Consider the following 17,372-nt stretch of genomic DNA (forward strand, 5'->3'; position numbering starts at 1 on the left):
GCAGGAGGGGAGGATGGAGTGGTCGGGCAGCCCTGCAGTGCTGGGCAGGGCACGGAGGCATTGAGCATTGTGTTAATATTTGATGGGGCATCGAGTGGCAGCACCAGGGCTCAGTGGGGGGAACTGGCGCCGTTCCTGGAGATAGTGGCTTGGTGACTTGGCTCCAAGCCTCGTCCTCCTCTTGGGGCCAGTGGAGAACGGCCGAGGCTGGTCATGGCCCCAGGCCAGGTGCTGGGGACAAAGGAAACCTCTTGCTCAGGGGCACTGAGGGCAGGTTCTGGCAGTGGGGGATGTTCAGCAGAGGGTTCTGCTGCACCGCTGCCTGGGCATCGGTTACTGGCATTCAGCCACATTTGTGTTCTTTCCCTCCACCACCATCCATTATATATGGCTGGGATGGACTCGTGGGGCTCACTTACATGTGAGAAATTCAATCGAGGGGCTGGAATAAAATTAACAAGCAGCAGATCTAAGCCTATAAACACCGATTAGCTGGCGGGGATCCATTACAGAGCCAGCCTCTCAAGCTTCCCTGGCTCCAGTGCAGGCTGACACCCAGCTCTCATTGGGAGGATAACCTTGTGCTGCCCAGCAATTGAGCCACAGCATGAGCACAGGTTATGCTTTGCTCTAGGAGGGGGAATTTGCTGAAAGCCCTTTGGCAGAGGGCTGTGCCAGGGCTGTCTCCCCCAGCCTGGAGAGCATCTCCCTGGATTTCAGCTCTCCACAGTGCAAGGGTGTACAGGAGTATGAGAGGAGGTTCTGCCCTAAACCACCATCTCTGCCTCTTTTCTCACCCTGTTCCTCAGGAAAGCAGGCACTGGCCCCTTCAGGATCTGCTCAGAGTGTCTTGGGGGACTTCCCTTTCCCTTTCCCTTTCCCTTTCCCTTTCCCTTTCCCTTTCCCTTTCCCGGCTGCATACCCAGAAGGATGAGCAAAGCAGTGCAGACACAACCAAGGATGGCCCCTCTCCTCCATTTTCACCATCCACATTATTCCCCCTCCACCAGTTCTTCAGCCTTATCCCACCTGTGCCCAAGTTCCCACTGCCGTATCCTTCCTTCTCCCCCAGCTCCCACTCCCCCAGTCCTGCACTAATGAGCAAAGGAGCAGAAGAAACCAGACGAGGCCCTTCTCAGCATCCTGGTTTTCATTTCAGAGGGGCCATGGATCCATCAGCCCATTTCTCCAGCTTGTTGGGGTCCCTGAGGCTGCAGCATCTTCTCGTGTCTCAGCCATTCTACAGAGAACTAGGACTAATTTTCTTGGTTTGGTTTCTAAACTTTATATTTATTTTTTATATTTCATATCTTTGATATCTCAAAAAGCAATGGAAATATAGGGAATGAGGGGTTGAGGACCTCCCATTTCTATACTTTGCAAAACTTAGTGTTTCATGTCTATCTGATCCTGTGGGGCAGCCACTGGGAGACTGATGGAATCTGGGAGCCTCCCCAAGGACTGTGTCCTTCCAGAAGCACTGCTGCTGAATCACAGAGCCATGCTTAATTCGGAGAATAAAGTAAGAGGGCCTGGGAAAAGTTTTCTATTTCTGTTACTACGGGTGCTCAGGGAGCAGATTTCTCTCACTGCTGGAGAGCCCACGGAGCAGTAAAGGAGGCCAGGAGGAATCAGTCAGTGAACACCCCAGGAAGGGGAGGAATGACCCCACACACCCCACACCAGGGCACTGGCTGCAGACCCAGCTGGGCTGGTGGGCCCCATTCTTTGCCAAAGGCTGTAGGTGAAGCAGGAGCTCAAAAGTCCCACAAAGATCAGGGAGCAGAAGGGCATTGCTGCTACATTTCTTCTGCAAGTGCGCCCCCCCTTTGTTTTGATTTTCTCCTTAAATCTGTTACCACAGAGGCGTTTCCAACCTCTGTAACTGGCCCAGCCTTGGCCAGCAGCACGTCCATCTCCAGAGCCACCAGGCACTGGCTCTGCCAGACATGGGGGAAGCTTCCAGCAGTTTCTCACAGGAGCCACCTCTGTGGCCCCCTGGCTGCCAAAATCCAGGCTGTGCGCAACCAACACACTGCTGAACTGCAGAAGTGGATCCACAGCACAGGCAGCCACAAGTCCCAAGGGGAAGGAGTTCAGTTTGCTTTCTGTCACGACTGAAGTTCAGACTCCAAGGCTTCCTGGTGAAAGCAGCCTTCAGCAGCCTTGGTGGCTTCAGCAGCAGTCTTGGCTCACTTTCCAGAGCTCAGCATCCTGTACTTGACTGACATAAATCTCACACGTATTCTGCCCTGCTGCCTGTGAAGATTCACCTCCTCAGGGAGACCAGGGTGTTACCAAAGCCATGGAAGTACAGGGACAAGTCTGGCAATTGCTGCTACTGCCACTGTGACTGCAGGGCCACAGCTTCCCCCACCAGGGAAGATCCTGTTTGCCCCTCTATAGAAGCAGCTCGTTTGCTGCTCAGACTTTCAGAGAAGTCTCCTCAGGCTTCTCCCTTCCTCTTCCACCTACACAAAGGATGTGAGAAAAGATCATAGAAACCTGCCACCAAATGGAGCAAAATGACTTCTGGACATCAGGACAAGGAGATCTCTGCTCAAAGACCATTAGCTGTGGGCAAAAAGCACTCAGTGTGGGCTACAAAAGAGAGACAAGTGTGTTTTTGGGGGCACTGGGGCAAGGAGGTGGCATCACTGTGAAGTGCACTTGTGAAGGCCATGAAGGGGTGTCAGAATAAAGAGAAAATACAACACAACAGTGTGTGTCCACAGCAGACAACAAGCAGACAACTCCAAAGTGAAATGTGTCGTGTTCTACAAAGCTTTGCAGATGTAGGGACAGCATATTTTACCTGGCCAAGCATCTTCCTGAGGTCAGAGTTGAATTTATTACTTTGTATTCTCTTCTTCCTGGGTTGCAACTACACACTGCAGATATTCCAGGCTCTTCTCTGAGAGTCATGACAGCTGTTCCCGTCCTGTGATGGCCTGCTGGGCATCCAGAGGGGAAATTATGTGAGCGGGTGCCACGTGAACATTAGCAGGGTGCTAGAAACAACACGTCAGGGAGAGTGACTGGGCCAGGAACGGTCGGTGCTAAGCCACTTCTCCTCCAAGAGACACCACGAGGGGCAGTGCCAGGAGAGAAGAGGCATCGGGGCTGGGCTGGGGGGCAATGACAGGACAAGAGGCACCGAGCAGGGACACGGGCGAGACTGGACGAGACAGCGGGGCTGAGGGCGGAGGCGCCGGGAGGGGCTGTCGGTGCGGAGAGGGGTCAAACAGGACGTGCGGAGCCCCGCGGAGCCCCGGGGCCTAGCGGCGGCCCCAGGCTCTGGGGCGGTGCCGGCGCTGAGGCGTCGCCAGGGCCGCGCTCGGGGCTGCCGCAGCAACGGCCGCGATGGCGGCGCGGCCGCCCCTGCCCGACTCGGTGCTGGTGCAGGTCCTGGCGCTGCTGCCGCTGCGGGACCGGCTGCGAGCGGCCAGGTAGGGTGTCCCCGGGCGGGAGCGGCCGCCTGCCGCTTCCCCGGCCCGGCGCTGACGGCCGATCGCCTCCCCGCAGCGTGTGCCGGCGGTGGCAGCGGCTGGCGCAGGACCGGGCGGTCTGGACGCATGTGGATTTGAGCCCTCACCGGGTACGGGCCGGGCGGGGAGAGCTCCGCTGTGGGCAGGAGGGACGGGGGGAGGCGGGATCTGTGAGCACAGACTGACCGGGGTGAGATCGCCCCGCGGCGGGCAGAGCCTGGGGGAGCGGGGGGGAACAGCCCCACTGCGCCAGGGGTGCCCTTCCTGCCCCACGCCGTCCCTGGCACCGGGCCTCTCCCCGCAGATCAGCCGCCGCACGCTGTGGCACCTGGTGCGGCACCGGCTCCCCGACAGCCTGTGCACGCTGCGGATGCGCGGCGTGCCCCGCTCCCGCGGCAAGCAGCGGCTCCTCTCGCCGGCGCTGCTGGCCGCCCTTCGCAAGCGCTGTCCCCAGCTCCACCGGCTGTGCCTGACCGAGACCGACCTCCGCCACGTCCCGTACGAGAGCATGCCCGCCTCTGTCACCACGCTGGAGCTGAGCCTCTGCGACATCCCCGATGCCTGGTTCTGCGTGTCCCCTTCGCTGCCGCCGCCGCAGGTACAGCACCTCGCTATCCACAGCATTCCCACCTTTTCTGACCATCACCTTCTTGACATTTCCTCACAGAACCACTTGAAGACGCTGAGCCTTTGTGGCACTTACCGCGTCACTGACATGGGGATCCAAGCGGCAGCTCCACACCTGGAAGCGCTCGAACGCCTGGTTCTGCGGCACTGCATCATCGGCGATGCTGCCATGGTGTTCATCGGGCGCCACATGAAGCGGCTCCGCCACCTGGAAATCAGCAATGCCTACTTCCTGACGAACAGGGGGCTGGTTGCCATCGTGGCACTGGAGCACCTGGAGACCCTGTGCCTCGACCTCTATGATTTGGTCTCCCTTGGTACTGTTATCGCTTTGTTGCAAGTGCTGCCTCACCTGAACCACCTCAAATTAGGTGGCACTTGCTTTGAAGATGAACTCCTTGGTAAAATTCAGGAGAATTTTCCACATTGCACCATATCTCACACTCTGTGACAGCCTGAAGTTCTATCCTTCCTTAGTACACCTGAAGTGCTCCTTTTCTCTCTCTCTCTCTTTTTTTTTTTTTTTTTTTTAAAAGCCTGTTTTCCTGTAGCTTTGGGACTGAATTCCCATTGGCCTTAAAATATTATGGTTTTTTTCACATAAATACGTTAAAGAGCTTGTCAGGTAAATAAGTTTCTAAACAAGCTTTTGGTAGGATTCCCCCCTCCTTGTTTTCCATGGATCAGAGGAATAGGAAAGCTGGGAAGCACACCCAGCCTTTGGGAACTCCACTGACCAAAAACTGGCTGGGGTGATGACAAGTTTAAGCTCTGTCTTCTCCTCTTTCTGCACTGCTGAGGATTAGACAGCAGCTTAATGAGTGCAGAATGCAAGGAGTGGAGTGAAGTGAAGCACCCTTCTGCCACGGAAATATCAGACCTGGCAGCCAAAACCTCACAATTACCAATTCCTTTCCTTTGCTTCAAATTCAGATCTTCAAGTCACTTGTCAGACTGGTCATGAGGATTCCTGAACACTTGGTCCCAAAATCCAGATATCCCATTTGCCCCCAGGCACTGCTGGGGCTGCTGTTCCCTCTGGGTTTTGCTGGTAACATCCTCATCTTCTCATCACCTTTTATTGTCTGTTCACATCCTCTTCCTCCTCCATCCCCCAATATCCTAGCACCAGATAACCACCTTAATGTTATGTTGTGATTCTTAATTTTTAGTCTATATTTTAAAGCAAATATTGTATTTATTTTTAAAAAACTTGCAAGCTTTTAAGTTTCATTTAAATCCTTGTTTTTAGGACTTGGGTTTTTATTTTTTTAACATGCTTCAGCATCTCTCCTGCCCCTTAGGACAGCCTTCCTTGTGAAGAGAGCATCCCACAGGAAACAGAGCAGGACAACTAATGTCTCAGTTGAGCCTTTTCTGTTTTCATGCCAAACACCCCCTGCCCTCCATTCAGCTGCAGCACCTGCAATAAACCTTTGGGTTTCAGACGCTCCTGGACGGCAGTGACCCTCCATGTGATTGAAATCCTCATTGCTGTCAGGTGGCCTTTGTGCCCTTGCCTCTTTTTTGTTCCTAAACCCAGTCTCAGGGTAGCTTCAGGGCAAATATCCAAAGGTAAAACGTTCCAGCTCTGCTTTGGAAAGCATCCCAAGGCTTAGTAACTACCACTCTGTTCATCCCAGAAAAGGAGATTAACACTGGTGGAATCGGTTTTATCAAAACCTCCAGCATTCCCTGTTCCAGCACTCTCTGGGATGGGCAGGGACAGTACAACAGGAAAAGGTTAAATCAAAACCAGTAAAAATCCATCAGTCAGTCAAGGAGAGTGAGAAGCAGCAAGAACCTCAATGTTCCCCTGATCTTTGTGGCAGGATCTTTGCAATCCTGGTGGCACAACAACAGAATTTAATATCTCCACAGTCATTCCAGTTTTCCATTAACTAACTGCTAAACAGGGAACAGCAATTACAGATTGATATGGTGCAAAGTGGAGTGGTTTAGGTTTGGAAACAGGAAGGGAACTGTAAATATTGGATTACTATGGGCAAATTAGGGGAATAAACAACTGAAAGGTCTTTAATCAGCAGTGCTGGTTCTGCTCACCCTCCCCACATACCTGCTTGAAGCTCTTTGGAGGGCCATTCCTGACCTTTTATTTCTTCTGATTTCCAAATCCAAGGGGTTTCTACTCAGTTCATTTCATCTTTTGCTGCCTTGAGCATTTCTTCCCCCAGCCCCACCTTCCCAGTGTCCATACACATCATTACATCAAAGCCCAAATATTTTTAAAAATACATAAATGTTCAACAGAGACGGCTAAACCTTCAGCAAAGCCAGGACACGAAACTGGTCTTAGCATCCTGAGAGGAGCAGCAGTTCACAGCCCTCAAGGTGAAAACTCAGAGAAACCATAAAACTTAGGGTCATCAATCACTGCAGCAAGTGACCAAGCTGCTCCTTTGCCTCTTCACACACCAGCTTACACACACGTACCACGATTTCATGCATGTATATATTGAATATTCATACCCAGGTGTTCTATCAGATCCAAATCCATTTTATTTTCTCAGCCAGGTGCATCTGCTTGTGCCTTCTGTTTGGTGCTGACTCTGAGGGCCTGAAGGATGCCGATGGTGCACAGGGCTGGGGAGGAAAGTGCTGACAGCAGGGTGTGTGGGGGCAGCACTGGCACTTCTGGCCAGCAGCAGCTTTCTCAGCTGGCACTTTTGTCAGCTAACTTTGCCCATGGTTTTCAAGTTTGTAGCCAGACTCCATGAGAGAAAAAAATGCATTAGCACAGAGGAGTTGGTTTTGAGTGTGGTGCAAATAGGAGTTTGTTCTTGGAAGGGGAAGGTCAGTGAAATCTTTCTGTCCTGACTCAGTTTGAGAGCAGTGACGTTTTGAACTTGGATCTGCATTTTAGGGGGTTTAGAGCTAGAAAAGGTGACTTTCCGTCTTTTGCAAGTACACACCGCCATCGTGTGGTGTGCTCTGTGAGCGCTGACAGTGGCAGGTGACAGTCACGCCTCCCCCTGTTAGAGTGGGAGCAGCTGGTGTAGGGGTTCCATTTGGGATCCTGAATCTTGGAGACTGAAAGAATGTCATCCTGCATAAAGCTGGGAAGGAAGACGAATCGTCTCACTCTTGGCTGGGCAGTTTATAAGCTGCAAAAGAAAAGCGAATTCCAGCACGGCCTCTTTCTCCTCTAGAACCTTTTCCAGGGTACAAACTGCTGAACATTCCTAGTTTTGTAACTGGACTCTGTGAGATTGCAAGGGGAAAGGGAAGGCCAGTGCTTACTTTTTGGTTTAAGACCCAGAGTAGGAGAACATTGCTGGACATGTTAAGTTTTGAAGCTGGGTTTTGGAGAGTGAAAGAATGTGATGGCACATGAGGCTGAGCAGGAAAATTCATGACTCCAAAGTGGGGTTGCTTTTCACAGGGTGTAAGTTAAATGTTGAGACACAAACAGCTTGCTGAACCAGTGCTGGTCTGCAGCTTCCCCTTGCCTCTTGTAAGCCATGCCAAACACACCGGTGCAGTATTGTTGTTTTCTTCTCAGCTTTCTACCACAACATTTGCTGAATCTCAGAGTCTATAGCTAAATGAAATTCTTTCAACACAAGTCTCAAATGGGAACCCCTGCCAGCACAGATAGTGTTCGTGACCTGTCCCTTACAGCTGACAACCACAATTTGGAAGGCAGTTGTGGCAGCCACTCTCCTCTTGCAGCTTTAAAGCATGGTGCTCTGCAGGTTAATTCTCAGCCTCATGTAGCATCACAGTCTGAAATGTCAGTTTACTGTGCTGCACAACAGTGTATCTGCACAGAAGCTCTCCAGCACATGGCACTCGTGGAGGTGCAAATCAAATTTCCAGCACAGGCTCCTGCATGGGAATTACAGTTGATTTCCACAGGAAGGAGAGCACATAGGCCCAGTACTTTAGGTGCAGGTCAGAGGTGGCCCAGGGGAGGAAAGGTCCAGGAAACCCATTTGTCCCAGCAGCTTTCATCTGGGAGAAATCCTTGGATGTACAGGGGCATTCAGAATTTCTGCCATGGACTCCTAGGTGAGAACGACAGTGCATTTCCATGGTAAGGAAAGCACACAGCCCCAGTGTTTCAGGCACAGATGAGAGGCAGCCCAGGGGAAGTCAAGGCCTGTGGGACCCACATGCCCTGGCAACTTCTGTCTGGGAGCAATTCTTGGTACTACAAACTAGTACAAGGAGATTACAGCGTAACACAAAACAGTGCAGGACATCAAGGTACCTATACTAAAGCTAGCAAAATAAATAGTGTTGATTAGGAGTCAAATGTAACTGATCACTGAAATGATGATAAAGTACACACGTTCCTTTCACTTAACCTTCAGGGGAGTAACTGCAAAGCAGGCAGCCCTGCTTGTGGGAGAAACTCTACTCATTTCCAGGAAAAGCACAGAAAATTTCTGCTTTGTCAAAGTTTGGTGTAGCTTTTATAAAGTGAGGTGTCTGTCAGTCAGAAATTCAGCTTTATCTTCCAGATGCCAGACCAGTGTTAAACCCATGGCACCAAAATGACTCAATACAAGACAGCTTGTCCTGCTTGAGTTATCTGACCAGTTAAAAAGCAACAGATAAGCTCTTGTGTGGGGCGAGATGTGCTGCTACAGAGGTGCAATCCCACTTTCAGCCCTGGGTGCCTGGCCGTGAAGGACGGCCCTTTTCCACAGGAAGGAAAGCCTGGCACCCCAGTGTCTGTGGGGCAGGAGAGCCCATCCCCGGGAAGCCAAGGCCAGTGAGACCGGTCAGTCTGGCAGCTTTTGTCTGCGAGTAATCCTCGGATGTTCAGTTCTGGGAGGCGGAATCCCAATTTCAGGCACGGAAGCCTGGCTACAGAGGACAGCTCCGGTGCCCCGCTAGCTGAGGGGCACTCCCGTGGCCCTGCCTGTGAAGCCTGCCCCCATCACCCTTGGCCCCGCCCATCAATCACTCTGAGTGTACGGCTCCACATCTCAATTACTCTTAGTACCGCCTGTCAATCAATCTCCGGGGCTGATCCCACCTGTCAATCACTTTTAGTCCTGCCTGTCAATCACTGACAGGCTAATCCCAGGCTTGTAGCCCTTTACAACCCACTCAGGCCTCAGGGACACCGCAGCCCTAGACAGCTCACATAGCCCTCACAGCGCAGAGCCCTGGCAGTCTGCAGAGCCTTCCCAGCCCTCACAGACCCCTGTCCCCCATCGCCCTCACAGCCCCCACGATCCCCGCGCAAGCGCCCTGCGCCTCACGGCCCCCGGCGCATGCGCGCCGCTCCCCCGGGCTGCGGCCGCGTGTTGTGCCGTGCCCCGGATGTGGCCCCTGCCCGGGAAAATGGCGGCGCCGGGGCGGGCGGCGGGAGCGGTGTAGCGCGCGGTGCCACCCCGCCATGGCGGACCTGGGCCGGCAGCTGCACGAGTACCTCGCGCAGTCCAAGGCTGCTGCCGCCGCCAGCGCTCCCGGCGCGGCGCCCGCCCCGCCGGCGGCCGGCGGCTCGCAGGAGGAGGCGGGGGACGGCGGCGGGCTGCGGGCCTGGCTGGGCGCGCTGAGCCCGTTCCCGCCGGGCAGTGCCCCGGGCGCCACGGTGTGGCCTTGGGCGGGCGAGGAGGACCCGTGGCTGGCGGGGCTGTCGCGCTGGCAGCGGCTGGCGGGCAGCGGGCTCTGCGTGCTTCTGGCCGCGCTGTGCTTCGGGCTGGCGGGGCTGTGCGCGCCGCTGCTGCTGCTGCGCGCCCGCAAGTTCGCGCTGCTCTGGTCGCTGGGCTCGCTGTGCGCGCTGGGCGCCGCCGCGCTGCTGCGCGGGCCCGCGCTGCCTCTGTGAGCCCGCCGCTGCCTCTGGGAGCCCGGCGCGGCCCCGCGGGAGCGCCTCGCACACGGGGCCGGAGCCTGGCGCTGTCGCCGGCCGGCTCCCAGGGCGGGCACGCCGCTTCTCTTCTCCGCGGCCCGGCGCGTTCTCCTCGCCACGCTGGAGCAGCAGCAGCAGCGGGGCCGGCAGCCCGGAGCGGCCCCGGGGTGCCGTGTGCGGTGTCAGCCTGCCGAGCTCGTTGTTGGCCGTACCGCGCTGTCCGCTCCCCGGCGCGGCTCGGCAGCGCTCCTCCTCTGGGTGGGGAGCTGGCGGCATCCCGCTCCTGCCCCCGGCCTGGGACCGCGGCTGCTGCAGAGACCGGAGCCGTGCGGCGTCATCGTGGATCGCCCGTGCTGAGGAGCGGCTGAGGTGCGCAAGGCTGTCGGATGCCGAAACACGAGGATGATTTAGCAAAACGCCATCGAGGCTAGGGGAGAACATTGAAAAATTAACTGGTGTTACCTCATTCTGTGCTGACCCCTACACTATGAACACATACTGTTTTTGCTGTCACCTCAGACCAGTGGTGAATACGAAGACTCTGGCCACTGAACTGCATTTCTCTCTATAAAGCAGCTTTAAAATAACCATCCAGTAAGTGAAACAAACTTTCCTGGGGCTGTGGGTCACAAGCACTGCCCATAATTGTACGGGAGGGGGTGTTCCTGCATGATGATGAGAGGATGCAAAGTGCTCATGTTGGTTAAGAGCATTGGCGTTTGCAGGTGCTGCTGTAAGGGACCAAACTGGGCTTTAAAACGGGAGCTCCCACCCTTAGAACTTTACTTTTGTGTATAGATACTGCTCTCTGAACTTGGGCAGGAGTTGCTTATTTATCCCAGCCTGACCTTCAGAAATAGATTTGCCAGTAACTGGAGCTCTGCTCCAGTGCAGAAACTGAGCTGCCCTAGGAGGTGCTGAACTCAGGCTGACAGAGCTGGGTGCTCCCGTTTGGGCTGGGTGCTGCACCGTGCAAGGAAATGGGACACCGGGCCTCACCTCACAGAGCCCCCAGGGAGCTCTCACTGAGCATTTGTGCCTCATGGAGAAAACAAAGCCACTGCAATACTCACCTGCTATCATATTTAGTTTTAAGATTTACCAAATACTTTTCTGAATTAAACTGAAATTGTTAAAGGGCGTGCTTAAGTGTTCACAGATTGCTTTAATAAAACTATTTGTGTCCAGTTGTCAGTATAGACATTTCACTAATGGTCACTTTTTCCATTAAGAATGTAGATCAGAGCTATGAGAATAGCATTAAATTAGCTCTCTTGTTTTTACAATTTCTAAGTTACAGTATATAAAATTAATTTTATTCCTAACAGCAGTGTAAAATTAAATCTGAGACTACTTTTGAACTAACAGGCAGAGCATAAGAGTCTGTGTGCAGCACTGGTAAAATAACACGACCTGAGGAATACAGAAGTATTCCCATTAAATAGCTGTTCCAATTTCCCAGTAAGAGTGGGTCTTGCTATCACAGACTGGGAAGCTGCTTCTGTCTCTTCTGCTATGGTGTTACCTTCCAAGATTTTGTAGAAACTGTATCTAATTATCAAATTTTCTTAGGACTTTTTGAGCATATGATTATGAAATACTTCAAAACTCCATTTAAAAAGCTGCCCCTTGAAGAGTGTTATTTAACATTAAGTACCATAATTGTTTAAGGAATTAACCAATCATCAGAGGAAATATAAGTTGTTTAGATAAAGCTGGTTTTTCTCTTGTTACATAAACTTGTTTTGGTAGAGGACTGTGGTTTAATTAAAGCCTACAGCTCATTCTCTAAATAGTCTAAGTATTAGACCTCCTTTAGCCCCTTAAACATGTATCAGGCTTGCTAAATTAAAAAAGAGGGCAAGCTTTCCTCTTTGCCAATGATGAACTCAGTATTTCTCATAAAAACTTCAGGAAAAATCCCAACTCCCAGACATACACCCAAAGACCTTCAGATAGAGCTAAAAAGCTTTTTTTCTCCAGGGACAAACTGTGTCATATCAGATGCATCTCAGCTGTTTCTAGTTAATTCCTTTTAGACCCTTCTGTCTCTCCTGACCCCCATACCAAGGATTTTATAGGCTGATGATCAGTTACAATTTTCAAATGTGATTTGATACACCACAAATTAAAAACCAAGTAAAAAGTGACTGACTGAACCAAGAGAACAGCAGTTGAGCATCTGTGCTTTGGTGTCTTTAAGGAAGATGAGACATCAGGACTTGAGCCAGTTTTTGGTGAACCTGCCTGTGAGAAGATGCAACAGCTCTGGTGTTGCTGGGTTGCAGCAGCCTCTAGAACTGAGTCTCATCCTGAAATTCAAGGCAGGAGAGAGGGATTTTTCTTTATATGCTCTACTTTCAATGCAGGACCTTCCTGAGGGGTGCCTGTAGAATAAGTACTTACGTGATAACATTTTCACTGAGGCTTTAGGTGTTAAAGGAGCCTTCTGATAACATGGTGACTGGAGACAATTAATAGGAATGATTTATGGGGAAAACAAACTCAGGGTTGGTAAGCAGCTTTATTATGAAATGTGGGAAATGGGAATAACCCCTCCTCCTCATTTCCCTCCTTTAGTAAAACCAGGTAACAATATCCTAAAGAGAAAAACACTTAAAAAAACCTTATTCTGGAAGTGATGAATTGCACCTCAGCAATTAATGCACCAGACTCTGCTGAACACCCATAGCTTTAAACAATGTGTCACACAGCTGCTGTAAAACATACCAGTCAAACTGCTAAAGTTCCTCAATTTCTATAAACAGATGCTGTTCTGAGCAAATATTGGTGGCTAGCCTAGTGTAGAATGCCACTCTTTGCTGTGATGTCTGTGTTAGGATCCAGGTTATGTAACTCACACTACGTCTTTGACAACTTGTTCTAAACACTATTCCACTCTTTTCTGTTTCAGGATGGCAGACTAGCAAGCAGTGGGGATTGCCTGCATTTTGGAATTTGGACCTCAGCACCATTGTAATCTGTAGACAGCTGTGGCTAAAGGTGAAAATGAAACTTCTCTGTACATGATAAACCAAAAACCAGGAATCAGCTCTCAGTATTTGAAATGGCTGAGATTTCAGGAGGTAGTACTGTTGCTCCATCTGAAACACAAGTTTGCCTAAATGCAACCCTCTGTAGGAATAGGTGAGTAAAGAATCACACACTGTTGATTTTTTTTTGATAATTTTTGCGCAAATTACATTCTGTATTCATACAAAACCAATGTAACTCTTTGACAAACTGTACATATAGAAACAAGTTTCTGTCTGGAGGTGAACTGAAATCTGTGGAGATGCCCCATGTTCCACAACACTTAAAAAGAAATTCCAGCTCTTGACAAAAAAAGAAAGTGAGGGGAATGGGAGTGGAAAGAACAAAACAAAGGTAGCTACAATATTGCAGCCAGAGGCAAAGGACTGATTCAGGAAAAGAAAGACCCTTGTTAGGAACTAATGCACATTCAGTTATCCCAGTTAAGAATCCAGGTTCGTGGCATTGCAGGTGAGTCCAGAGTAGCAGTCTATTTAAATATTGTCCCACAAGGACTGGGCATGACCCAGTCAAAGCCTCTTCTATCGGCCTCGTCCGCCCCGAGATCCTCCTCTCCGGGACTGGCCAGAGTTCATGTTATTTCCTCTTCCCCAATTGCTGCTGCTCCTTCCTCCTCGAGAAGGGTTATTGCCTGCCCCAGGGCCTCCACCAAAGGCTTCCTCCCTGTGGAATCCATCGTGGTGGTCTCCATCTAGAGAACTGGACCTCCCAGATTTTGGCGCTCTCTGTGAAGGTCCCGAATTTGCTCGTCCTGCAAAGGAAGCACAACCAGTTACTGGTGGAAGTTTGAGCTGAGTCTCTTCTCAGACATGCCAGATATTGAGCTGCTTCTGCTGTGCTGTCATCGTTCATAAACCAGCTGTAGCTGAGATCTGCAATTTTATGTCTCTTGCCTCAGTACAATTTTGTTGTACAGATTAAGTGTCTCCATTACAGTTAAGAAAACAGACAACAATCAAGCAATTCCTTGGGAATTAAAGGAGCTTACATTTGATACTGTCAGCAGGCACTGAAATGAATTCAGAATAGTGATAGCTTTTCCTCAGAACTGCCAGTTCTGGTGCTTCAACACTGGGGTTCTGTTCTCTCTGTTTTTACTGCAAAATACTTTTTATAAACCCTAAACAGAGACATAGCAGTGTTGACAATTGAGACAGTTGAGGCCGATGGTGAAGATCATGAGTAACATTACTGTTTTGTTCCAATTTTTTGCTAAAAATAAAGGAAAAATGCTTTATTTTACTACTAACCTGGAAAAAAAAGTACTCAAGCTCTTACTGCCAGGAACAGAGTTTTCTAATTCTCACAGAATAGAATTTTCTAATTCTCACATACCTTTTTGGTTTTGATAAGTTTGATATGAACAACAAAAAACTCCAACCCAATTAATTAGCCTAAAATAAGTAGTAGTATTTTGAGAAAACAAAATCAGTGATAACCTTGTTTTAAGGACACCTACTACAGCTAAATTCAGGTATTTTTGCTGCACTTAAGCAGGAGTGATTTTTGTTGACTGTGGATGATTCCATGTAAAACAGTCACCAAACTGTTTCACAGAAACATTAATGAAGTTTTAATCTTCAAAGAACTTTACCAATACAACTGAAAGTGATGTAGCCCACATATGAAGAAGTATTGTTCATGGTTTATCAGGCTTTCTGCCATCATTCTAAATGATGAGTTAATTACCACACTTGTGCCTGGACAACAATTGTTTTGAGTTTAACAAAGAATCTGAGTTCTCACAATCTGAGTTATCACAATCATTACTGAAGCTGGAAAAGGAATCCTAAGAGATTTGATAGATGCTGGCTAAATTGAGAACTACAGCATGTAGATATGGAAGGAAAAATACTGGTAGAGAAGTTTATCAGCAGAGTTTCATTCAAAACATCTGTGAAGGAATGATAAAACCTGGGAACAGAGTCCATGCAGAGGAAGAGTGATAAGCAGTTAAAACTGAATGAGCTTGGGGACAGTGGTGGGCTGGGATTCAGTGTTCAGTGGCATCAGAGACAAAGCTGTGCAGTCTAACAGCAGCAAATTCAGCTGCAGGCTGCCAGCTCAGCATCTGGAAGGAAATGAGAAGGATGTTTGTCACTGCTCACTACCTGACAGTGCTTGGTCAATGTGAGGACATTGAAGAAAGACAATATTTACACAAGAGAACAGAAGTCCTGGGATCTGTAAGAAACAGGATCAAGAACTGCTGTGATGCTAGCACTGACTCCAAAAGAATGTGTTCTGTGGGTTACAGTAGCATGGGACCACTTAGAGGGAACTACAACACCAGGAACTGCTAGGAAGGAATGGAGAAAGTGGAACAAATACAAGAGAACTGTAGAAATCCATGGTTAGACCACATCTTAAATAGTGTGTGCAATTCCCAGTTACCTCATTTAATTTAGAAAAGGATAATTTAAAACTCAAAATATCACATACAGAGTAACAAGGATAGTGAGAGACAACAATTTCTAGAAAAAATAAAGAAATCAGAGCTCTGACTTGGAGAAGAGCTGGTTCAGGCTGGAAGTGGTGGAGTTCAGTGCAGTCAGAGGTGGCATTCAGTAATAACAGGAACCAACATTTAACTTAATTACATCACAAGACATCGAATTAAATTAGTGAATGATAAGCGTAGATTAAGGGAAAAACATTTTCCCTCTTTTTTTAAAGCATAGTCTACTTCAATTAAGTTTTAGAGGTCTGTCCATGGATGTTGTGTATATCAAAAGTTTATATGATTCTTAAAGCAATAGAGAAGTACACAAAAGGTAACTAGAAAGCCATTAAATATAACGTTTTAGTAAGTCAGATCTTCAGAGGTTTAGAGAGCACTTCAGGGACATATCACTCCAGGCTCAATGTTCTTATATTTGAGTTAAAGAGTAACATCACAAACATTAATATTAATAAACAACTATTCTGAAAATGAGGGAAAAATGCTCTTAATGAGTTTTCCAGCTGAGTAACAGGGAACCAAAAACCAATTACTTTTGAACAGGGCAATAAAGAAGGGGGTTCTGTGATGCTGGAGACAAGATCTGGATTTGATGTTTGAAAATCCCTCTGTTCTTATGTTCCTGTAAGACTGGTCTCTAACTTCCCAGCTGATAAAATCAGCCATTTACCAGCTCAGCTTCATCCCCTCTGAACAGGGAAGTTCTGGATACACTCACTACTGAAAACACATGCCAGTGTTACTAAGGGTTCTAATGAAAGGGGTTTTTACCTTTGCCCCTCTCCTCTGGAGGTGCACCTGGAGCATCCATGTCCCTGTGGTCAGAGGTTCCCGGTCCGTCGTGCCAGGGCCGTTTCCGTGGTGGCAGTGAGGCCATGTCCATGCCCTGGAGTGAAGAGGAACGTTCTCTGCTGGCTGGAGAGTGCCCATCATGAGGAGGGTGATCTGGACGAGGACCTGTGCACGAAAACACAGGATAAGTAATGTTCATTGGATCATTACTCTTCATTTTTGAAGGCAGCCACACAAATTTACAAACTGCCCACACTGTTTGGCACACAGTTTGAAGTTAAAATTATGTAAAGTTTCTCCTCTGTCCCATTTTTTAGTAAAAAAAGCTAAAGGTAAAACAGATTCTGAAGATGATGGGAAAGAAAAGTGTGGCAGATGTAAAGTGTTCTTTCCAGTATAAAATGCTTCCATATATTTTAGAGACAATCACACCTTCATTTATTCATGTGCCATCTGTGCTTTGTTTTCCATGACATTCTACAGTTCTGTCTGGCCCCATATGGGGTTGCCTTTAGTAAGACAACTGCAAATATAAGCTGTCAGACATTGCAGCTGAAAAGACACCAACACAGAGAAAGATTACTGTTGGCATTAATAAAGATATTAAAAAAACCCCCATGACGTGATTCAGTCATCCAGAGGTGACAACTGCCCAGGCAGTTCTGGACTGTACAAGAATATAACTGAAAATCAAGGCTTTGAGGCCACAATCACTTCTATTCAATAAGACAGCTGTATTTAGAGACAGTTAAATTCTGTATAGTTCTTTTTTCCTAAATTTAAAAGACCAAAGAACTGCATTTAGCTTTTCTCATGGTAAAATACTGGTAACAAACACGTGAGGTACAGGAAAAAGGCATTATTTTAAAAATATTTTTTAAAAGTTATTATATTGTGGAAGTCTACAAACCTCACCCAATTTTTTACCTGGTTCTCTGTTTCCATCCCAGGATTCTGGTTTCCTCCCTCCTTCAAAGCGTGGGAACTCGTCTGGAGTAGGAAGCAAACCCTTCCGAGCTCCTGAGCAGTAAGAGAAGCAGGGGACAGGAGTGAGAAGAGACATTGTATTCATGAAAATCATGTCACCTGCCCAAGAAGTGCCTTTCCTTCCTCAGCCCTGCAT

At 49.0% G+C, this 17,372-nt stretch overlaps 3 protein-coding genes and 1 long non-coding RNA gene across 5 annotated transcripts in view; 3 read left to right on the forward strand and 1 right to left on the reverse strand.

The window, feature by feature from the left end:
* The first annotated feature begins 3,063 nt into the window (after positions 1 to 3,063).
* FBXL12 (F-box and leucine rich repeat protein 12) lies at positions 3,064 to 5,492 on the forward strand. The gene is made up of 3 exons (XM_039728077.1): positions 3,064 to 3,449; positions 3,526 to 3,598; positions 3,793 to 5,492. The coding sequence occupies exons 1-3, from the start codon at positions 3,364 to 3,366 to the stop codon at positions 4,564 to 4,566; spliced, it is 933 nt and encodes a 310-aa protein (XP_039584011.1). The 5' UTR covers positions 3,064 to 3,363; the 3' UTR covers positions 4,567 to 5,492.
* A 3,922-nt stretch (positions 5,493 to 9,414) lies between these two features.
* On the forward strand, positions 9,415 to 10,070 carry SFT2D3 (SFT2 domain containing 3). Its single transcript, XM_039727999.1, has one exon. It carries the CDS (start codon positions 9,490 to 9,492, stop codon positions 9,916 to 9,918), a length of 429 nt encoding a protein of 142 aa, XP_039583933.1. The 5' UTR covers positions 9,415 to 9,489; the 3' UTR covers positions 9,919 to 10,070.
* A 12-nt stretch (positions 10,071 to 10,082) lies between these two features.
* Positions 10,083 to 17,337, forward strand: LOC120511229. Its single transcript, XR_005629687.1, has 4 exons — positions 10,083 to 10,536; positions 12,857 to 13,089; positions 16,250 to 16,437; positions 17,200 to 17,337. It is a non-coding gene; the product is annotated as an uncharacterized LOC120511229 (long non-coding RNA).
* WDR33 (WD repeat domain 33) overlaps positions 13,116 to 17,372 on the reverse strand; it is a 68,826-nt gene continuing 64,569 nt past the window's right edge. For both annotated transcript variants that reach the window (XM_039727995.1, XM_039727994.1), the window contains exons 21-23: positions 17,177 to 17,269; positions 16,229 to 16,414; positions 13,116 to 13,747 (exon numbers count right to left, since the gene is read on the reverse strand). In XM_039727995.1, coding sequence (XP_039583929.1) covers positions 13,518 to 13,747; positions 16,229 to 16,414; positions 17,177 to 17,269 — 509 coding nt within the window. In that variant the 3' untranslated portion in view covers positions 13,116 to 13,517. The remainder of the gene's footprint in view (positions 13,748 to 16,228; positions 16,415 to 17,176; positions 17,270 to 17,372) is intronic.

The sequence above is a fragment of the Passer montanus genome, unplaced genomic scaffold, assembly GCF_014805655.1.
Source record: "Passer montanus isolate IOZ18808 unplaced genomic scaffold, ASM1480565v1 scaffold63, whole genome shotgun sequence".
In the NCBI taxonomy this organism is placed as follows: domain Eukaryota; kingdom Metazoa; phylum Chordata; class Aves; order Passeriformes; family Passeridae; genus Passer; species Passer montanus.